We start from the raw sequence: 21,722 nt of genomic DNA on the forward strand, positions 1-21,722 counted from the left end.
GACTCGAGACTTACGGCATCCTGAACGCCTCGCAACACATACAAAGAGCAAATACACGTGATGTAACAGAAGAGCCCCTCCCCGTACAGAGTTTATCAGTCCGACATGTGCACCAAAAAGTCGGCATCGTCAAAGTCATTGTCGATAGCCATGTTCTCCTGATCTTGCTGGAACGAGGTGGCCTTCCTGACGCGGGAGCGAGGAACGGCCACGATCCGGCCATTGACCGAGTCCCCCAAGTTCCGCGCGTGATCCTCATAATTGTCTTCATCCTCCTCATCGTCGTCTAGGAAGCGTTTGCGAGAGCTCGCATCCGTGGCGGTACTCTCGTTGCTCTCCTGGGACATGGTCAAGCCGGGAATCTCGTCCAGCCCAGGAAGTTCCTCCTCTTCGTCCTCGTAGTAAGAGGCAGGCTGCTCGCTCAGGCCGCCAATACTGTTGATTCCGCAGAAAGGTGTCAGTTCCCTCGAAGTGGCTCGTGAGAGGGTAGGCGTGGGCTTCTTCATCTGGGGCCTGGGATGCTGCTGCTGTGCGCCGAGCGAGGAAGGTCGGGTGTCGTCTGTCCAGAGCTTGAAGGCGCTGGGCCCAACGGTCTTGTAGCCCTCCGGTACGGACTTGCGCACGCGCATGCCGACGCTGAGCAGGTTGGCTTCGACGTTCGCAGGCAGGGAAGGTCCGCGGATCGACTCGACGGGTGGTGACTCGCCCGACTGGCCGCGGCTGCTGAAGAAGGAAGTGATCTGGCGCTGAGACGGGTCGGCGGCTGCGCCGGCGAAAGGACGCTTAACTCGAGGGTTGGACATTTTGTCGTCGATAACAAGTTAGTGATGGACCAAGAAACTTGCTTGTCGCACGATGGTGCCGTCGTGGTTGTGTAAATTGGTAAGATAAGGAAAATTATATTCTGGCAGGATGGTCGGATGCAGTGTCGTCAGACTGTCTCAGGCTGAGCCGCTATCGTCGTCCGGACAACTGGGTTGGAGTTCAATCACAGTCAAATGTTTTTGAAAGAGTGAGTGTCGCAAGAAATGAAAAGAATAGAGTGGAGATGGTCCGTGTGCTGGCGGGGTTAAATTGTTCTTTTCTCTGCTTGCGTCACTGAGGCGAGAGCGAGAAGAAGATGAGGAGGACCAGGGCACTGCATGAAGGGGCTGGGGTCTAGAGGTTTGCACTTGCAGGAACGATGCTCGCGTGGGTCCACAACGACCCTGACGTGCGCGTCGACGCGGCTGTTTCGCGTAAAGTGCCTTGTGTCACGTGATACTGATAGCTAATGGATGCCGTGTAAATGGTAAGCCTTGATTAGCTGGGAATTAAGGAGGGAGACGGACCTGATTGCTATGAGGCTCGTGAGAGACGTTGCTTGAGGACGCGATCACCTTTTTTGTTGCGTAGTGATGTTTTACAGCTTGTTCCAACTGTGGTGCATTCTAAAACTATTTAGTGGCCTAGAGCTTCGCATCAAGTGGTATGAGTACCAGACTGCGCAAAGTGACATGCGTCAGTTGGGCATGGTGCGCCTGCTGCTCGTCTTGCTGGCCCTGAACGGCCCCTCGACGAGAGCAGACTCATGTCCCGTTGTGAAATTCTGTCCAGTATCCGCAATATACAAAGTCCTACATACGGCACCGCGAGACATCAAATATAGGACGGGCAGTCTGGGGCATCTACGCCGACTGAGTCATGAGTGTATGACGTTGACATGTCACATCACATCCTAGGGAGAATCCATCACCAAGCACATCAGCATAACCAGCGAGTTGTGAAACCAGTGAATTCGCAAGCACAGTACACGTCTCCTACTGCACCCGGGTATGTAGCGATCAACCAGCGGTTTCACTTCCTCGCGTGCAAGCCGCGAGGCTCAACGCTCATGTGAAATGCCATCTTCATCTCCCTTTTCCCATGCAAGTGCTTTTTGTAGGATGCGTTGGCCTTTGGGACAAGACGCGTTGACGGAAAGACGAGAAAAGACTCATGTGCCATGCAAGATATCCGGAGACCTCCCAAACGCCCCAGTTGTTTTGAGGTGTTCCATCGTCTATCTGCAACCGTTTCCCCGTTTTGACAGAGTACACCACTTCACACGGACACGACATGAGAGCCCGTGGTCCAGAAAAATGCTTCTTTCATGTTGTTGATACGTTGCAGATCCGAGATGACCACCCGTGAGAATACCGTAAGATCGTAAAGTACCCAAAGAAAGAAACACGTCGCGCTATCAGAGGGGAGCGACACGTTTACTTCCTGCGGAAGGAGCAGCCCTCGGTGAGACGGGCCTTGCCACCGGTGGGCTGGCAGAGAACGGTGGTGCAGCCTTGGCAGATGACGACGGTCTGGGCGTGCGAGAAGACGGTGGTGATGGTGAAGCAGCCGGGGCACTTGACGTCCATGAAGAATGAGCGGGGTGCGGGCACAAGGGTCTGTCACTGCGGTTAGTTGGATGACGAGGTGATGCTCTCGAGGGATACCAACCTTGAGCTTGTGCTTCTTGGCCTCGGCGGCGGGAGCCGGGTTCAACAGATCGACGGCGAGAACCTGGTAGATATTTCGTCAGCATAACGCTCGTGCCATCGTATTTGCGTTTGTTTGCAGCTGGTCCCAAGCCGATGACAGTATGCCGAGATAGAAAAAGTCCCCAAAAAAATGGTGCGCTTGTCGTCGCTTGCGTCGGCCATTTGAGATTTCATCGACGTCGTGGGTCGAGGTGGCCAGTTTCCATCTTGATCGTGCACTTCGTCGTCGGCTTGGAATTTAGGTCTGGCGGAGTTGCGTCGCTTACCATTTTGACGGATTGACTCGAGGAAGAATTGACTGCGAGATCTTGCGAGTGTCGTGGTAGATTGGCGAAATTTGGCGACGATTTCGAGGCTCGCGAGATGCGTGAGGAGTTGGGGCAAGTAAAAGTTCGGTGGCCTGGAGGGGGCACTCGTTTGCCTCTAGCTCGAAAAATCTGACAAAAGTGGACTAGTGCCATAGGGTTGAGCTGCCCGGTGGCACGTGAGGGCATCATCATTGGCGCCGGCAGCATCGGTGGATCATCGACCCGAATTTATGCACTTGTGCATGAAGGCAACTGCTCCTGTGCACGTTATGCAGCTCTGGGGCATGCTCTATTGCATGTAGCTGTTGCCTCCAAGGGCGGGCGACAGAGCTTGCCATGCACATCAACCAGACTTTCACCAGCCCTCGGAATTCCCTTTTACCACAGTGACTCATCACCATGGCGGCACCTAATGACCAGCGCATTGCTGTCCCTATAGACGACCCTGATGCCGACACAGAATGGTTTGTGGCGTGCCCCTCCATCACCACCGCGGGGTACTGACAGGCACCAGGAACGACATTTTGCGGAAGCAGGGCGTGATTCCCGAGAAGCCACCGAGTCCAACGCCTATGATTGAAGAGGCAATTCTCGAGGGAAGAAGACTTGCGCACGAGAACCGCTTGGAAGGCAAAGATCTCGACGAACTGGACGAGCTAGAGGATGACGAAGACGAAGAATTCCTCGAGCAGTACAGGAAGAAGCGCATGGCGGAATTGAGCGAGTTTCAACAAAAGGCAATGCACGGCAGTGTCTATCCTTTGTCGAAACCAGACTACCAGCGCGACGTCACCGACGCTTCCAACAACGGCCCGGTGCTGGTCAACATGACCTCGTCCATGGGGAACAACGTCGAGTCGCGGGTGCTGTCAGAACTGTGGAGGCAAGCGGCAGAAGAGTATGGGGACATCAAATTCTGTGAGATACGAGCAAGCCAGGCGATCGAAGGTTACCCCGACCGCAACTGCCCGACTATCCTGGTATACAAGAATGGGGACATTGTGAAGCAGGTCGTCACACTAGCCACCATTGGAGGCGTCAAGACGAACATGCAAAAGATCGATGACATTCTCGTGGAGGTCGGTGCAGTGCCCGACTCCGATATGAGGGTGGTCAAAAGGCGGCGCGCTGCGGAAGACGCAGAGGAAGACAGGTTAGCGGGCAAGAGCATCAAAACAGGGACTGTGGGTAGGTCCAGGCAGGACGACGACGATAGCGACTGGGACTAAGCATCCCGGGATAATACATGATCGCCGCAAGGCAAATCCGCAAGGCAAATCACTTGTCTGCGACACGGCGTCGCAGTAAGCCATGTGGCGCGTAGTACGAAGCCGGCATGCGCGCAGCAAGTGCAGTGATTCAGTGAAGCATGACGTGGGCCTGGACCCTGGAGTGGTTATTTACTTCAGCCCCTGTCGCTGTTAGCTCGATACTTCATGTGACGGCGGACAAACATGAAGATCTCAGCTGAGTCGGCTTTTGGGTCTCCAAACTGATGCTAAGACATTGTAACTTAATTTTGGGGGAGGATGATTTCGTATCTTTCTTTGCACGCCGATTTAATCGGTTGTTTCTCAATTCCCACAGTGGTTGAGCTTGGGATTCTGGCGCGGAACCTTGAAGGTGCGGTACTGGCCTAACAGGAACATCCAGGGTCCAGTCGCGTGGCCCGGCGTCATAAAGCCCTCCACCTCTCGCCCGCAGCCTGCTCTTCGCCCAGGCGCGTCGAGCGCATTGACATAGTGCGAACAACTTGCTGTTCCTGCTCGCGATAGTATCCTTTCCCCTATTTCAACCTGACCATGGCAGAAGAACCCTCATTACCGCGTCTTCCATTGCCTGCCGTCAGTTGGAACGCGCAGACGGAAAGCTTCTCCAACAACCCCAGGAAGCGACGCGCGACGCGCCGGCCCAGCACAGCCAGTGGCGCCTCGGTCTTCAACTCGAGCGATCCGGCCATCTTCTCCAGCGATGATGACCCGGCGCTTGACAATTATGTAGAGGGGCGGCAAAAAAGACGGTATCTGGGCTCGTGGTACAGCCACCAACAGCAACACCAGCCTGAGCATGAGCTTGAGCCTGAATGCGCCGGCACAGCTGTGCAGCCCAAAGGCAAGCGCACTCTCCAGCGCCAGTATGACAGTGGAGTCTTTCTAGCGAGCGACTGCACAGAGGATGATGATACCATCCTCGAGTTGGAGTGTAATATGCCAACGCGTCTGAAGCTGCCGCAGCTGGAGGCGGCTGTGCGGACGATTACCGAAACCGAGCGCGCGCTGCAGCACAAGATTCGGGAATGCGTCGAAACTGGCAATGAGACCGTCGACTTTTGGAACATGGGGTTGGGGGAGCTGTCCGGCGAGACCGTGGCTCCCTTGTCCCACTTTGAGAAGATCCCCGACGTCGTGTCTCGGGATGTGGCGTTTGAGCAGAGCCCGCCAAAGCTCAACCTGTACTTGGCCATGAACAGGCTGCGGATGCTACCAGGGGCCTTGTTCGATGTCACCAACCTGACCACCATGAGTCTGCGCGGCAACAAACTCGAGAGTCTCCCACCGGCGTTCAGCAAGCTCTGCAACCTGCAAGAGCTGAACCTCTCACAGAATCGACTTCGTCACCTGCCTGTGGAATTGTTACGGTTACTTGACTCAAACTGTTCATTGCAGACACTGATTCTACATCCAAACTATTTCCTCTTGCCGGCCCACGGGGACGACATTTTCGAAATCCTCGAAGACGATGAGCGCACAACACCGGAGCCGGATGCCCCTGAACTGGAGTATGAGCGTCTGCGGAAAGCTGGCACCTGGCCAGCGAGCACGCCAGAAACACCACCGCCGAGGATGTTAACCAGGCGGCTTGGGAGATCCCCCCTCCAAGTGTCTGATGCGACAGGCAGAGTGCTATCCAGGTTCAAGCTACCCTCAACGTCTTCGCACGAAAAGTCTGAGCTGCTTGAAGTGGATCATATCTACAGGAAGCAATTATACGCACAGGGCGTGGATTCCAATGACGTGGACACATTGTCACAACAACAACAACAACAACAACAAGTTGAAGTAGGCAGAGCAGGCCAGTCGGCTGTGCCCAGCCTGGTGGAGGCGGTCATGAGGAATTGCTATCGAAGCGTGCGGCTAGGGGAGTTCAAGCACCTGCTGCCGGAGGACTTTGCCAACCTACGGCAAGTCTTCGACAAGGCCGTAGAGGAGAAGGACCGGGGTGGCCTGCCATGTTCACGGTGCGGGACACTAATGGTTGTGGCGCCGATTCGGTGGATTGAGTGGCGTGAGATCAACACCCTGACCAGGCACAAGACGAGGGAAGGCGTGTATCAGCTGGATCCACTGAGCGAGGTCGAGGATGAGCTGGTCGTGCCGTTTCTGCACAACGCTTGCTCCTGGCGATGTGCGCCGAGGAATGGGGAGCACAGCGGCTGGGTGTTCCCCAAAGGATGCGGAGGTTGTACAGCTGGATATACCTATTTTAGCCAAGGTTACCCAGAGCGTGCTGAATAAATAGCAATTCGACTTGGGTATGGGGTGGTTGCGAATTTATCATCACATTCCGGTCTACAAGTGGGCGCTCTTGGTACGGTCTTGTGATATTCAGCAGGAACGTCGACAATTGATGGTCAGTGAGTGCCCGCTAATTTTGTGTACCAAGACAACGCTACACATTGCACTGTCGTTCTGATTCACCAACCTAAGCGAGCTCTGACATATACTCAAGGCTGTTTGGCAGGGTCATCAGGACACGCTCACGGGTAGCCAAGATGAAGTTTACCCTGAAGCTGCTTCTCTCGCTGCGATGCTAACCTCGGACAGGTGGCCTAAACAATGTCCTATTTCCTTGCATATTGCAGACGAAGCGATTGCACCTTGTTTGTTTGGAAATTCTATGCTTCAAGATATCTACTTCAGACAACCCGGGACCAAGAACGCTGTTGGTCATCCTTGTCGACCGTGGCTGTGACCCGCCTTAGTACTCCAGTGGGGTGCGATAACGATCACCTGGCAACCACCTCTCTCTCTGGACCTTGGAGGGTTTTGTTCACATGAACACTCTTTGCTGACAATACTGTCTTTCAAATCATTGCCTCGTCGCTATCCGTCGCTTTGGCCTGGCTCATGACGCGACAAAAGAGCATGCTTCACCTGTCCTAGCCCTCCTCGCGACCTCACCCAAATAAACATGGCTACACCCGCGCAGTCTCGACCTGCCTCGCCGACACCGTCCCAATTGCCTCCCGTACCAGGCTCGCCAGTTTATTCAGTCGCCTCCACTGCGAATCCGTTGTCATCCTTCAACCTACCACTGCCACCACCTCCTCGCCCTTCGTACCCGGTTCTCACCGCGGGAGACCTCGAGCGCTCGCAGGATGCCTATGCCGAGCTTGTCGCGTCCGCAAAAGCGTATCGCCTCGCGCTCGCCACACTGTCTACTGCCGCGTCTACATTTGGATCCGCGCTCGAAGCATGCGCGCGGTTGAAGGAGGCCAGGGCCGAGCCTGTTGGCCCATCGGGGATGGCGAGCATGTCTACGAGCTTCACGACCAAGGGGGCCTGCACAGCCGATACGCTCATGTCTGCCTCGGGCGTGCAGCACCTCATCGCGAATCACCAGCAGATACTGTCCGAGACCGTGTATCGCTCCTTCGAGGTACCCTTGCTGGACGACCTGGACCGATGGCAGAGGGTGGTAGACGACGAGAAGGAGACGTACCAGCAGAGGATGAGGACACAGAGCAAGGAGATTAAACGCCTCGAGAAGGAAGGACTGAAGCTGCACAAGCAGAAAAGACGGGACGTTGCACGGTTCAGGTCGCATCTGGTGGAGTTGACGAACAAGCTCGACGGGCTCACGACATTGCACGCCGATCACGCGCGAACACTGCTTAGAGAGAGCCAGGACACGAGCGGGAGGATAGTGGACGCCAGCTGCAGCCTCGTGCGGGCTGAGGTGGACATCTTCGAGAGCCTGGCGCGAAAGGGCTGGAGCGGTGGTGGCCTGGACGACATCCTCGAGAAGGGGCAGGATCTTTTTGCGCAGGAAGATGTACACAGCGCGCACGTCACGGGGGCCATTTCGGGCGCTGAATCGTCCAAGTTGTTCTCCATCTTGCCGCCCAAGAGCATCCTGGCGGACACGTCGTCGGAGAATTCACGGGGCATGGGACACGCGAGGAACGACAGCTTGGGTATGGACTCGACGGATCGCTACCAGGGCCTGAGCGCAGTGGCGGAGTCGCATGCGGCAGCTGGCGATGCGGATAGTGTCATGTCGGCCGAGTTCAGCAAGCCAAGGGGCGCCCGCCCGTTCTCGCCGCAACCGATTCGACGGATCCCTACCGATGTGACGTTTGAGTCGATCATGGCCGGGAGCCCGAGCAAGGAAGACCCCAAGAGGCTAGTGCATGTGGATGGTGAGATCCCCGAAGAGGACGAAGGCGAGGAGGAACAGAGCGGGAGGCATGACGATCATCAACCTGAGGATGGCGGGCGCAAAGAGACGAAGGCGAGCGACACGCCAGAACCACCAAGAGGGCGGAGATCACCAGACTTCATCACGGATGAGAGTTCACCCGACTCATCCCGATGAGAAGGGTACTCAATCATACAGTGTCTTGATCAGTTTGCATACTAGCGTTTCATTTCTCCGGTGCAACCAGCCGTGCCAGGTGGTGGCATAATTCGTGTACCGATATTCATATACACATGCAGGGGTCCCAAGACCACCAAAGATCTATAATACCATACCCATCGTGGGGCGACACCCAAACGCCAACGCAATGCTCCCTTTCCGATCGTAGTGCCCGTTAGTCGTCTTTGTCGATGCTGCTGACATCGCCCTTGAAAAGACCAAACGTGACGTCCAGCCACCACACCACTTTCCAGTAGAGACTGGCCCTGTTCCAGTCAAACTCGCCCGTCTCCGTGCGCGGGACCTCGCTGCCGATGATGCTCCCTCCAAACCAACTAAGAAGGGGGATCGCAGCGACGAATCGCTGGACAAAGGATTGCTGCGGGCGTAGGGCCTGGTCGGCGGGCAGGATCTTAGCCTTGCGCGCCGTGGGGATCTTTCGGCAAAAAATCTCGTCTTCCATCTCGAGGGGCTCGACACTCGTTGCGGTCGTGGCGATGGCGAAGCCAGGAGCACCAGCCGGCTGGTCCACCGTGCCGCTGGAGACGGTGCCGGTGTCTAGGGTTTGGCTGGAGATCTGGGAACCTGATGCTTCCCTCTGCACCTCCAAGAGACGACTGTTCCAGGACGTCGGTCCGCTGGGCCTGCCCAGGGAGCCAATGGCAGCGGGAACGCTCTTTGATCTCCCAAAGTGCTGCTCCTCCATCGTCGCATCGAGATCGGGGCACGCCTCGTCCCTAGCGGGCGGCGCCTGGCGATATGGTTCGGCGTAGACCAGGTGGCCCAAGACACGCTGCGGACTGGCGTAAAAGGCCGTCTCCGCCGCCTCGGCGCTTTCAAATGTGATCTTGACCCAGTGCTCCCCGCTAGCTGCCTTGCTGACCTTGGCGTGCTCCTCGTGTGTCAGGGCGCGTCGTCGGGTGTACGCCGCATCGCGCAGCTGGGATTTGTACCGCCGTTGGTTCGAGGGTGGCTCGCGGGGGTAGTCCTCTAGGATCGGCCCGGCGAGGGACTCGTAGTGTGCGATGGAGGCATATTGTTGCACTGTCGCCCTGTACCCGCGCAGGATGACCTCTGTCGGCTGGTTTCGCTTCCCAGTCGCGGAGGCCTGCTGCAGCTGCTGTTGCTGCGAGGAGGACGGGTCGTCTTGTTGTGTCTGGTTGCTGGACTGCTCCTCGTTGGCGCGGGACTGCTTGTTCATCACCCACTCGCCAAAGAGCTTATCCGCTGCGGCTGCTGTTGGGTTCTGAGGTACGCCACGAGCACCTGGGGTGCCTGTTCGAGATCGTGACCGACGAGTCGACTTGCCAAAGGAGCCCTTTTCCGCGACGGCGCGTCGAGCACGCGTGCTGCTGCCGGTCGTTCCGTCGGGTCTGGGGTGCAGTGTTAGCTTGCGATGCAGGCGGCATGAAGCGCGGACCGTGAGCACACATACTGGTTGAAGATCATCGCATATGGACGCTTGATGCCATCTTCGCCAATGTACAACTCGTCATCGGGGACGTTGTGCAGAATGAGAGGCGCCATGGCGATAGAATATAACTCAGGGCACTGGCGCGAGTAATGTAAAGGGTAGAGTGTCGCTTTTCTGCGCACGAGGGAATGGCTTGTCCCTGTGATGCTGACGCGGTCTGGCAGCTCCTGGAAATTCTGAAGCCCGACGGTCACTAAATTGGCCGAGCAACGGACAAGATGAAGATGGACCGTCGCGGTTGCGGCGTGCCGGATCATCCCTTTTCCACGCCCGCTTATGGGCTCCTTGTCTCGCATTACACCACCCTCACCCTCTCACCCTTTGCATGGCAGACGACAAAGCTGTTTTTGATCAAGGATGCGCATTTCAAAGTTGTGATGGCCAGTCTTGAACCAAACGCCTTTCGGACGGAGGCATTTGACCATTTCCATCGAATCGGACTATTAGTCAACGGTGTTTCAGACCAGCCATGAGTCCATGACCACATTGTCGGGTAACCCTTGGACAAATCAGTGTCGCCTGGCCAGCTCTGGCTACTAAAACAGAGGCAAAGACCGCCTCGTCTAAAAGTGGCTTGACTTTGTTCTAGGCGGCATGCACTCTGAAAATCTCTCGTCACAGTCACTGTCAAGCAACGCAGAATCAAAACTCCATTTGCTACGGTATCTCATCATCCTCATAGGTAGCACTCGCGGACAACTCTGCGACCTCGCCCTCTGGCCAGCGTATCTAGTGATGCTTACGCTTGGCCGCCTTCTTGGGCCGCATGTCATTCTCGTACATCTTGAAGAACCCATCCGGCTCCGTCGGATGCCGACCAGTGACATCGTGAAAGGCCGTCGTGGCGATGTAGTTTGTCTTGCCCTCCTGCACAAGGCTGTAGTACTCAAGCAAGTACTGCTGCTCAGTCTGGTCAATGTCCGACTGCGCCTTGAGCACGCGCTTGGCCTCGCGACTGGTAGTATGTCAGTGTGCTGCTCGTGTCTCACGAGGCGGATGTGACCTACGCTGAGATGCTCTCAAACGTCATTTCCACGCCCAGGGAGCTGCCGGCTGCCGTGGCGAGTTCTTCGCCTGCACACAACTTTGGACCTAGTCATCTTCATCAGCGGACAGTCAACAATGGGAGCATACCAAGGGTGTCGAACCTGTGCAGATCATCATCTGTCCGCGATGGCGGTCGTCAAACCCATGCGCCCCCTTTCCAGTAAGGACGTGGGCTGCGAGGAGAGCAACATCCTACACAGGTTGTCAGCTGGTGGCGACAAGGAGGCTAGAAGGCTAGGTCTCACTTACTCCCAAGGCCACGGGCGCAAACTTGTGCTGCTTGCCAATCGGCAGTGGAAGCGTACCCTCTTCCTTGGCCTGAGGGGAGTACAGCAGCAGGTTCTCAGCATAGAAACCGGCACTGCATCGTCAGTACATGTTCGCTTGCCCTTGACCACGGAAGATCGACGTACCGAATTACGCAGGGCGAGGTTCCAGTTGGCGTGTCAGCCAAGCCCTTGGACTCGAGCACCACGCTTTCAACGTCAATAAACTCTCGCAGACGCGGCTGCCTGTTGAGATCCGCATAGTCGCAGCCAGCCGAGCTGATGAGCAGCACATTGGGGACGCCTGCCTGCCTGGCCGCCTCAGCCAGCTCCACGGAAATGTCAAACTTGTCTTGATGAGCGGGCGGGACGAGGCAGAGGGTATCACAGCCCGAGTCCTTCAGCTTCTTGGCCATTGTCTTGACGCGGCCTGGCTGGTGAGGCACCACTTTGGCGCCGAGACTGGTGAGCTCGTGAGCATGAGGGGACTTTGGATGCAAGGAGAGGCCGACGACAGAATCGACCTTTGCAGAAAAGTCTGGGTTGCTCAGGAGGAGCTCCGCGATGAGGAAGCCGGTCTGGCCGTCAATGGCGGTTACACACACGTTTCGCGACATGTCGGCTATTTCAAGTGATAACTTGTGTGCCGCTGTGTATTGTGGTCGGGAGATGCGGACGTAAGGCAGAAGGCATTCTATATAAACCCAAGGTGAACAAGCAAAACTCAAACGCGGTTTTGTGTCACTATGATCACGACTCGGGGTTGAACCTCCGGCCGTTGGCACCTAGTATTGATCACGGCTGCTCAAGATGACGTCCGAATTTATTGAAGGTGACATCAAACGTATAGAAACTAATAAACTTCCGACGGTTTATAGGAACGTTTAGAATAATAGAGACTGTACAAGTAATGTTGTGAGTAGTGTTATGAGCAAGTGTCTGTCGTGAAGGTGTATGCGGACACACAGGACTGCGGTGGTCCTTTGCATCGGAGGAAGCTATAGTAAGAAAACAATATTCATGTTAATTCTCCTAGTTCGGAACTCTAATTTTATTGCCTATATCCAGCCCATACCCTGGACAACGTCCCCCTTGGCAAAGAACTGGACCTCAGGCAGCAGCTCCTTGACGAGCCAACGCGCAGTCTGCGCGTGCAGCGACCCATGGCCGAATGGCTCAAGTCCCTTCTCTGGATGCAAACCATCAATATTTGCGCTCAAGAGTCCTTGATCATCCACAAACACAGAGGGCCCTTCCGTGGGCAGATTTCCCCTTGGCATAGATGAAAGCCCTCTGCATAACCCCTGAAAGCAGACTATTTGGTCTTGAAGATGTTCATCAACCTGTCCATTGACCTGCATCTCTTTACCAAGTCCCTTGCATACCTGTTGCGCTACTTGACCGGCGAATTTATCGGGTGACTTGGTCTTCTTTGGCATGGACCCCAGGATATCGTGGCCCCAGCGAAGCCCGTCTGTGGACGTCGCCACTAAAAGAATGTACCATCTCGCCACATTGCCAGAGTCTTCGATGGTTTTGAAAGCAATATCTACCGTCGGGAAAAGCTGTCCCAGGCTTGCCACTATTGTTTCCTGAAGCTTACTGTGGGACAAACTCGGCGTAATGATGGTCACATCGACAGACTTGAGCTGCCACGCCCTGGGATAGACAGAATCCAGCGCACGAAATCGCAGCGCTTTTGTTGGCTGCAATGGGTGCACTTTTACACTGATCTCACCCTGGCCCGGTGAGCCCAAGCTCCAAGCACGACTCTTCAGCTGTCGTTCGACAACAATACCAAATCGATCTTCGAGCGTTGGCAAGAGAACTTGATCGAAATACTCATAGCTCAGCGAGAAGCCAACATTCGTCCCACCCACGATATCAAGCACCACTGGCTCGTTGCTCTCGTTGCCAGCGAAGATGCAGAAGGGCAGGATGGCCTGAAGGATGAGCATCGTGCTGGCGGCGCCCGACTCGGCTGTGATCTTGAAATTTCTCTGCACAAGCTGGGATGGCGTTCGGCGTGGAATGAACGTCAAAGTCGTGGATCCGACGCTAAGACCTTCCACCTCAGCCTCCGTCACGTCAGCCAGCCATCGTATTGACGCGACGTGCTGATTCTTCAGACCTGACCAGTCAGCGGAGTCTGACTAGTTCGTGACGACGGGGTGTCTGACCCCCCCCTGAGCTGCCCTTGCTGGGTCGATTGCCCCTGATGTTGGTAATTTTGACAGGTCGAGTTGTCACTGCTGAGAGACCAATGGCCAAGCGAACGAGCTGGCCGCCGCCTTCGCCTGTGCGGCCGTCTATATGAATAAGTTTGGCCATGTCGTACCCTGTCTAGGCGGAGTGATGGTCTCGTGGAATTTGAGGCGATACTTGAATGCGTCGATTGTTTTTGAGCAAAATTGAAGGGGAATGGTAGGGTTGAGATTCACCGTGAACTATCTATTGCTGCCAGTAATTGAGCAACAACAATAACAGCACAGCCACGGTGACTCATCCGGGACATGGTCACGCAAGGTCAGCCATGCAGACTGAGCTGCACTCCGCACGTGCCTTGCAGAAGAATCGAAAAGCATGTGGTCGGCATTGTGCATATCAAAAGGAAAAGGAAAAAGAATACACCCACAACGAGATTGACAAGGACGGTTTAATCACCGGCACCGAGCCCAACCAAGAGCCGGGGCTGCGGGTCCTCAGCTCCGGGGGATCCACTATTCCGGCCCCGGCTCCGGTCCCAGCCAGTCCGGCAGTTGCCTATTGAAGCAAAGTTCTATCCGATGAGGGGTGTGCAAAAGATTGTTGGAAATGATATGCCTCTTGTCCTCCCAGACCTCATTATTTCTTCTATTCGGTAAATATAGCTCACTTTGTCCTGCTAAACCGCACGCGGACGCCATCGCCGCTGGTAACTAGAATGGCAAACGCCTCCTGGAATGCTCCCTCGTTGAGCGACTCCACAGACTGAAACTCCTGCAGAAGACGTACAGTGAAATATGATGCCTCCAAAAGTGCGAGATGTTGACCGGGGCAGATGCGCGGACCGCCGCCAAAGGGGATGTACTCAAATCTTGTGCAGTATCAGTGTGCAAGTTCGGAAAATAGAAATGGGATCTGCTCACGCTGTAGGCTTCAGGGTGCTCCATCGCTCAGGTTTCAGTTCCATCACGTCATTGCCATACAGATCAGGCCTGCGCTGCAGACCAGACGAGGTGAACATTACCTGCTGTCCCTTGCGGATGAAGACGGGTGACCTCCCATCAGGGCCGCCACCTCGGGGCAGCGTTGTGTCACGGATGGCTGTCCTAGAGTTGAGAGGGTTAATGGGATGCAGGCGCAAGACTAGCTTGTCAGCTGTAAATCAGATTCACAGAGCACCAGTCGCCTACCTTCGTTGACCACGTTCTTCAGATAGTGTAGCTTCTTTACTTCCTCCGTCGTGGGAGCACGAGACCCAAGGGGCTCAAGCTCGTTTCGGATCTTTGACACAATTTCAGGCTGCTTGGCTAGGTACCACCATATAAGACTCAGCAGTGCGGCAGTAGTGTCACGCCCCGCAAACATAATGTTGATCACCTCGATTTGGATCTGCTTCTGCGACAAGCCCATCTTGGCCAGCTCCGTGGGGAAGATATACTTCTTCTTGCCGCCGGAAGATGTTTTCTCATCACTTGACATGGTCTGGTCGACGACACCCTCCGCAAACCGGTTGACAAAGTCGACGCAGCGCTTGAGCTTGGGGTCCGGCAGACGTGTAAGAAAAGGCAGACTCATGTGTTTGGACATTGTGTGAACAATGTAATCGAAGCAGTGGGTGAATTCTGTGGCCTGCTTCAGTTCAGAGATTGACAAGCTGTCGACACTCTCGCCAAACAGCATCTCGGTGCCAACGTCCATCGTCAAGAGAGGAAACAAGTTGGCCAAATCAATCTCTTCGCCATCGGGGATGCGCGCAATCAACTTTTGCGCGTGCTTCTCGAGGGTCGCCGTGTCGCTCATCTGCGTCTTGTTGAAGCTCGGCTTGAGCATAGCGCGCGAGTGTTCCCACTCCGCACCATCCACGCCAAAGATGCCACCACCGAGGCAGGCGTCAAATGTGGCCTTGCGAGCGGGCGGCAGGCCCCAGTCTTGGAAGCTGCTGTGGAGGATGGCTTTGATGTTGTCCGCATCTCGAGTCCAGTATGATTTCTTGCCGAGGACGTAGTGGCCAATCGTGTTGACGCCGCTTCCCGTGTCGTCAAACATTTCGCAGAGAGCCGTGGGGACTCGGTTGGTTTTCTTGGCCTTTATGAGCGTGAGGAGGTGATGTAGGCCGAGCACTCCATCCTTGTGCGGGTAGGTGGGTGGTGGCTGGCAACCGTTCGAGTTGGAGAGTTGATAGTCGCGAATGCCATTGTTGAGCCGTGAGAGAATTTGGTACAAAAGAATGAAGCCAAAGACTGAGTAGATTGCCGTCTTGGCATCTAGTGTCGCCGGTAGCGTGATTGGCGACGTCGTCATGGTTTGTTGAGAGGTGTCGCCTTTATGTAGGTTGAATCGAAACATCCAAGGCTTTTGAAGAGCAAACTCAAGCCGTACAATGGGTTCAGTGGGAAGTTGATCTGTCCCTCGGCAGCAATGGTACTATTTAAGAATGGTTAGACCCCACTGGACACTGGTCTAGGTCTGACGGGTGCTAGGGGACATTGACGGACGAGGCTTCCTCGACGCTCGTATGCGGATCATTTTTGGCGTCGGATGGATTTCTCCGGTTGCTTGGAGTTATCAATGTATGTTATTGGTCGCGAAAGCAGGGAAAGGCCAACATGCGCGCCCATCGGCGCTCGGGACTTCAATTTCCGGTGTATATATGGGCAGACTCCGATTAAAGAGCTATCGGGATGAACATGATCGGGTATCGGCATCGCATACGACGTGGGCTCGCGGAGATATGGGAATTTCCCTGGAGGCGCTCCGTAGTCTTTGTCTATCTGCCTTTCCTGGTTTTCTGCTGCCCTGTACCCGGCTCACGCGTCCTCCAAGCCTCTTCGTCTCTTTCCCACACAAGGCTCAGCGCTGTACCTATAGGTCCGAGAAAGGTGTATCTGAGAAGAAAAGATACTGCTAACTTGGGCAGTACAAGCGAATCGACCCTTCTCTGTGCGGACATTGATGCATATCGGAGTGTCAAGGACCAGACCATGTAGGCTGCGGACATCATGGTGTAATCCCACTGGAGGAACCACGTGGCCCCTTGCAAGAACGAATCAGCGGTAGTGACTCTGTCTAGAGGGTTTGGGGGTACGAGTAGGCCAAGTGGCGCCAGAGTGGATGCCACCCGGGGATTGAAGATGCCTGGACCGAGCCACGCTGCGAAGGATACTGCCAGTGTAGCAACATGACTGATCCCTGCCACGGCAACGCCGAATTGATAAGCAGCGCGCACATTTAACTCGCCATCTGGCTCTTTGCCGTTTTTTCTCGCCGGTTTGGGAGCCAGTGTGGACCAAGCAAGGGCACAACACGCCGACCACAGGGGTACTGCTTGCCACAGCACAACAGACAGAGCCTTGGACTCGACAGCGATGAAAGAGGATGCCGGCAGACACATTAGAATAGTGGGTAAGATATACCCTGCCAAGGTACCGAAGATGGCGCCCTGAGCCGAGGTGCCGCTGATTGCCACATTGGTCTTGTTTGGCTTGTGCGCCGTCGGAGACGTGAGTAGGTGCAGCAGCAGATACAACGGCGCCATGACCGCGAGGCCCACGACCATGTACAGCAGGCCGTAGATGGTGACACTAGGATCGAGTTAGCTTCGGTATCGGCTCATTTTTGATCTGTCACCGGGCACTCACAAGCTCACCACAAGACCCCTGTTCCCGTGGCGCATGCCTTCCAGCAAGTTCAGCATCACCAGTGCCACGCCCTGCCCACCAAACATGAAGCTGTACAGGGAGAGCCTCGCGTCATTTCCGTTCACAACAGGCCAGAAGAAGTTGAGCAAGGTTCTCAGCAAACCGTTGAAGCCCTCGGCTGATGTGTAATTGGTCGAATATAGAGTGACGCCGTCAGACAAGAGTGGATCAGCCTTGAGGTCCTCGAACTTTTGGATGAGTCCGTTGGATGCGGCGAAACCGTGGAGGGCTAGACCCCCGAGTGGGATCAGGCCAGCCAGTAGTGCCTTGCCCACAAGCTGAGGCATGGTGGCGAAGGAGATGCGAGAATGTAGCTGGGTTGGTATTGGGTGCTTTGGTTGCCGAGGCTTGCTTAGCATGTCGTTTAGGTTGAATCCTTGTTGGTCTTTTATCCTGCATGTACTGACAGGCCGTGTTATCTCGGATAATGATCTCGGATGTGCTGTTCGGGGAATTTCTTGGCTCAGGGGACAAGAGGAGATGGAGCACCGGGCCTCAAGCTGCCGATGAATCCGATTGTGCAGATGATATACTCTGGTTCAAGACGACTGAAGTGAGCAAATTTTTTTTAAATTTTTTTTTTAAATTTAATTCTCCGAGGCGCTATGGCATTGTGTACTGGCGCAATACCTTGTTGGTAAATAGGCCGAGAGGCGGACTAGGATGTCGCTCCCACAGTCCCACCAGTCGAGTGTGCACACACAATGTAACTCATGAGTTTAGTTGAGAAAATGGGAGCCGCATAACTAATGCATAAGTACGAATTGGCGAACCGAATGGAGAATTTGCTTACACACTCAAATATCTACAACATGACTGATATCACCATACAGGATGGCGAGCTCGCAAAGCTACCAGACAAAGTCGTCATCATCACAGTAAGGCTCGAACACAGTGATCAGGAGAGGAATACATATTAAAAGTCACAGGAGGGTCTTTTGGTATCGGTCTCGCTACCACTAACCTGCTGCTAAACCCTGGGGCCAAGGTCGTCATTGGAGATACTGCAGCCGCCAGTGACACCCATTTACAACCCATCATCAACGTGCCAACGCATGGATGTCGCCTCGCGGTCTGAGCAACTGACACTTTTCAAAAAGGCTCGTAAGGTCCATGGAAGAGTGGACCATGTGTTTGCCAATGTGGGCGTTGGGCCTCGCGCAGATGGCCTTTCGATGACAGTTGATGCCACTGGCGACCTCGTCGAGGCTACTTTAGTCATTGTAGACATGAACTTCAAGGCTGCCATCTACACTGCCACAATTGCGGTATACTATATGCGGTAAGAGCAGCAGACGCCCGCTGGCGGCAGCATCGTCGTTTTGTCATCCGTCGCTGGCATATCACGAGCACGGGCGACAGATTAGGGTGAGAGGTCTCCTCCATGGAATACCAACAAAAGCAACTAACAGCACCAGCGACGGCCAAGCATGGAAACCTGTGGTTTGCAAGAGGTCTTCACTAACGGCTAAACTTCCACGAGCTGCCTATCCGCGTGAATTTGTTTGCCCCTTCGTGGGCCAAGACTGGCTTCATGTCCTACCCTTCATGCAGAGCATTGGGGTTGAGCCACAGAAACCGATTGTCATCGCCAAGGGCGCTACTTTCCTCATGGCCAATGAGTCGTGAAAGGGGCAGATGATTCATATCTCCAAAGATCGGTATCGCGAGGTCGAAGAGAGTATCATGCTACCTTGTGCTGAGAATGTGGTCGGCGTTGAGGACGGAGAAGTCATGGAGGACGATACGCTGGCCAAGATAATCGAGGTCATGGCTGTCTTTAAGGAGGGGCCGGGCCCAGCGGGGGATTCATGACTCTCGAGGTCACAAAACCATGTCTTGAAGATGAGTTAGCTTCTAATATGCATAGCACTGTTGTTTCTTGCTACTGTCCGGTGTCCAAGAGAGATTCCAGCCAAGACCGTGATAGAACCTCCAACACTGTTCTGGCATGAGTAGTCAACCTCGAATACTCACTTTCACGACAGTAATTCTTCTCAATTTGACGGTACAGGATGTACAATTTCATGATATAAAGACACATATAGACACACATGGACTCACTATCGCTCAAGCCCTGCTAGCGTATAGTATCCCAAAGGGACGCCGTAATCGTCCTCTAGTCGCCCCCGAGCGACACGTTGCACCCTTCAGCGCAGCCCACGACAAGCGTCAAGGTCTGTTTCTCCTCGCCGATTCTCACGTCGGGCTCGTTTTCGGATACCTTTATCCCCGGATATAGCTGTACAAACCGGGCGAGAGTGTAGGAAACCTCGAGAAGAGCAAATTCCTCTGAAGAACAATGATCAGCATTGGACCTCTATTAGAAGGCTTTTTGCATAGTGAACGGGAACTTACGACCGAGACATATGCGGGGCCCCCCGTTAAAGGGTAGATACCCCCATCCAATGTCTCTCAGATTGTCACCCTCCCACCTCTCGGGGCGGAATTCGTCTGCATCCTCGCCGTAGAGATCTTTTCGCCGGTGCATGATGTAGACGCAGTATCCCACGGCCGTGCCAGCCGGTACAAGAACAGGTGCCCTGCCATCTGGGCCACCACCGACCGGGAGGGTCGTAGTATTGATCGCCGATCGGGAGTTGACGGGCACGGAGGGATACAGACGGAGAACTGGGTTCATGTTGTTAGCGAGCGTACTATAATCTATCGAAGACATTGGAGCCAGATAGACCCGACAGCGAATGCCAAGGTATGGTGGTCTTTAGGTTGCGAACCTTCTTTGATGACGAGGCCAAGATATGTCATTTTCTTAAGTTGCTCGCGTGTGGGGAGCTTCGCTTCGGGTCCGATCCCAACGTGCTCTGTAATTTCTTCTCTTAGCCGGCTCAGAATATGAGGGTGTCTAGCAAGTAGTCGGCTTCTCTAGGTCAGCATCACCATACTATGCAGGGCAATAAGACACATCACTTACAAGGACCACGTCAGACAACAGCCGGTGGTATCTCGCCCAGCCAGTAGGATATTCAGGCATTGGTCACGCAGGACCTCAGGATCTCGCGTCTGCTGAAGAAGTGCCTTTATAAAGACATAACTCTCCTCTTTCTCGGCTCGCTTGTTATCGGAATCCTCGAGCGCGTCTGCGACTGCCCTATCAACGAATTCATGACACACCCGGCACGCCTCGCGGAATTTCCTGTCGTTCATGAGCCAGTATAGGTCACCAAGACGGCCTCGGCTCGCCAGGTAATCCTGGCCTTGGTTGAACGCCGCGGAGAATCTCGACTCCTGGCCAACCACCTTGCCCCAGTCCATTGCCTCGACAGCGTCCCCAAAGAGGAGGAACATGGTGGTGGAAAAGGTAAGCTTGAAGCAGAGTGGCTGCAGATCAACCACCCCATTCTCTGGGATGTCATTGATAATGCTCTGCACACAGCGTTGAATCTGCTCAAAGTTCTGACGCCGATTTGAGGCGAATTGCGGGCGCAACAGCTGCCTGGAATGCTTCCAGGCGGCCCCATCCTGGGTGAAGATGCCAGACCCCAGCAGGGGCTTGAAGTGCGCAGGGCGCAGTCCGAGCGTGTAATCTGAGAATCGTCTTAGTTATCTAGAGCTGCTATGGTGTAGCACTACTCACTTGCAAAGTCAGTCGACAGGATAGCCTCGATGTTTTCCGGGTCAATTGTGTCGATGCCCGTCACACCAAGCAGCCGCTGTTCAAACGTATGGCCCGAGTCGCCGACCACGTCGACGAAGAAGCGCAAGACTCGCTCCTCTCGCGCGTATCGGAATACCTTCACGAGTAGATCAAGGCCCATGGGCCACTTGGCGCTCCATGGACGGAGTGGCTCGCAGCCTTTCTCGAGGGCGAACTTTCGCTCAAACTAAATGGGGGAAATAAATGCAATCAGTATGGGCGCGGAGAGTTCATCCTGGTTTGATGGCACAGGGACATACTTGGGAAGTCCGATACCGTCGCAGGAGATACCAGATCAGACCAAACGCCAGTGCGCCCTTGACCAGCAATTCGACGTAGTCCTTCATTTCCGAATACAGCTTCATCGACGAACTTACCGAGAGAGACGAATCGCAGTAATCATCAATCGCAAAACTCGTGCGACAAAAGGTCGGGGAGGACAAGTGGCACAGCAGCATATGGGTTCGATCTACGTGCCAGAGACGAGAGACATCTCGAGTAACACAATGCTACGACATGTTAGACGCACGGAACAACATGGAAGAAGCAGACACCACCGGACTTCGCAGCGTCTTGATCCAATCACTGTCTGTCTTCATGTGTGATGGAGGGCGGTTATCCGCAGCAACCAACCAAGTGAACCAACCCAATGAGATTGGCCACTGGCCGACAACCTACAGGGAGGCACCGACTGACTCTTGGCAATCTACGTGTGCCCCTAATGTGCGTCCTCCTACATAAGGAGAATCACTGATTTTAAGCATCATGCCACAGCAGTGGAAAGTGCACATGTGTGGATGATGACCTGCCTGACAACCATCATGCCGTCTGTCTCTGCCTTGTTTGATCTGGCCCAAGCTGAGTGGACATGCAGCAAAAGCGATGTGGCGATTCGACAAGGTGGTTGTGTATC

The 21,722-nt window shown here is 54.7% G+C and overlaps 8 protein-coding genes across 8 annotated transcripts; 3 read left to right on the top strand and 5 right to left on the bottom strand.

Moving 5' to 3' along the window:
* Positions 1-95: 95 nt before the first annotated feature.
* On the bottom strand, positions 96-803 carry J7T54_003060 (uncharacterized protein; the record flags this gene model as incomplete). Its single annotated transcript, XM_051506863.1, has 1 exon — positions 96-803. The coding sequence occupies one exon, from the start codon at positions 801-803 to the stop codon at positions 96-98; it is 708 nt and encodes a 235-aa protein (XP_051361775.1).
* A 1,437-nt stretch (positions 804-2,240) lies between these two features.
* On the bottom strand, positions 2,241-2,785 carry J7T54_003061 (40S ribosomal S27; the record flags this gene model as incomplete). Its single annotated transcript, XM_051506864.1, has 3 exons — positions 2,241-2,423; positions 2,476-2,538; positions 2,783-2,785. 3 exons carry the CDS (start codon positions 2,783-2,785, stop codon positions 2,241-2,243), a joined length of 249 nt encoding a protein of 82 aa, XP_051361776.1.
* A 438-nt stretch (positions 2,786-3,223) lies between these two features.
* Positions 3,224-4,053, top strand: J7T54_003062 (uncharacterized protein; the record flags this gene model as incomplete). The annotated part of the gene is made up of 2 exons (XM_051506865.1): positions 3,224-3,288; positions 3,339-4,053. The coding sequence occupies 2 exons, from the start codon at positions 3,224-3,226 to the stop codon at positions 4,051-4,053; spliced, it is 780 nt and encodes a 259-aa protein (XP_051361777.1).
* Positions 4,054-7,015: 2,962 nt separating this feature from the next.
* On the top strand, positions 7,016-8,422 carry J7T54_003064 (uncharacterized protein; the record flags this gene model as incomplete). The annotated part of the gene is made up of 1 exon (XM_051506867.1): positions 7,016-8,422. The coding sequence occupies one exon, from the start codon at positions 7,016-7,018 to the stop codon at positions 8,420-8,422; it is 1,407 nt and encodes a 468-aa protein (XP_051361778.1).
* Positions 8,423-8,639: 217 nt separating this feature from the next.
* Positions 8,640-15,757, bottom strand: J7T54_003065 (Cytochrome P450 monooxygenase ascH; the record flags this gene model as incomplete). The annotated part of the gene is made up of 14 exons (XM_051506868.1): positions 8,640-9,837; positions 9,900-10,131; positions 10,682-10,893; positions 10,946-11,012; positions 11,087-11,177; positions 11,235-11,346; positions 11,399-11,873; positions 12,327-12,396; positions 12,637-12,740; positions 12,855-13,382; positions 13,916-13,971; positions 14,127-14,327; positions 14,380-14,599; positions 14,647-15,757. The coding sequence occupies 14 exons, from the start codon at positions 15,755-15,757 to the stop codon at positions 8,640-8,642; spliced, it is 4,677 nt and encodes a 1,558-aa protein (XP_051361779.1).
* Positions 15,758-16,503: 746 nt separating this feature from the next.
* On the bottom strand, positions 16,504-17,441 carry J7T54_003066 (Epoxide hydrolase ascI; the record flags this gene model as incomplete). The annotated part of the gene is made up of 3 exons (XM_051506869.1): positions 16,504-16,522; positions 16,870-17,037; positions 17,095-17,441. The coding sequence occupies 3 exons, from the start codon at positions 17,439-17,441 to the stop codon at positions 16,504-16,506; spliced, it is 534 nt and encodes a 177-aa protein (XP_051361780.1).
* Positions 17,442-17,966: 525 nt separating this feature from the next.
* On the top strand, positions 17,967-18,783 carry J7T54_003067 (hort-chain dehydrogenase/reductase ascJ; the record flags this gene model as incomplete). The annotated part of the gene is made up of 3 exons (XM_051506870.1): positions 17,967-18,032; positions 18,255-18,436; positions 18,573-18,783. 3 exons carry the CDS (start codon positions 17,967-17,969, stop codon positions 18,781-18,783), a joined length of 459 nt encoding a protein of 152 aa, XP_051361781.1.
* Positions 18,784-19,273: 490 nt separating this feature from the next.
* J7T54_003068 (n-alkane-inducible cytochrome P450) lies at positions 19,274-21,156 on the bottom strand (the record flags this gene model as incomplete). Its single annotated transcript, XM_051506871.1, has 6 exons — positions 19,274-19,446; positions 19,513-19,785; positions 19,890-20,017; positions 20,087-20,699; positions 20,750-20,996; positions 21,070-21,156. 6 exons carry the CDS (start codon positions 21,154-21,156, stop codon positions 19,274-19,276), a joined length of 1,521 nt encoding a protein of 506 aa, XP_051361782.1.
* Between the last annotated feature and the right edge of the window lie 566 nt (positions 21,157-21,722).

This window comes from Emericellopsis cladophorae (assembly GCF_022114955.1).
Source record: "Emericellopsis cladophorae strain MUM 19.33 chromosome Unknown NODE_26_length_287487_cov_117_473679, whole genome shotgun sequence".
Lineage (NCBI taxonomy): Eukaryota > Fungi > Ascomycota > Sordariomycetes > Hypocreales > Bionectriaceae > Emericellopsis > Emericellopsis cladophorae.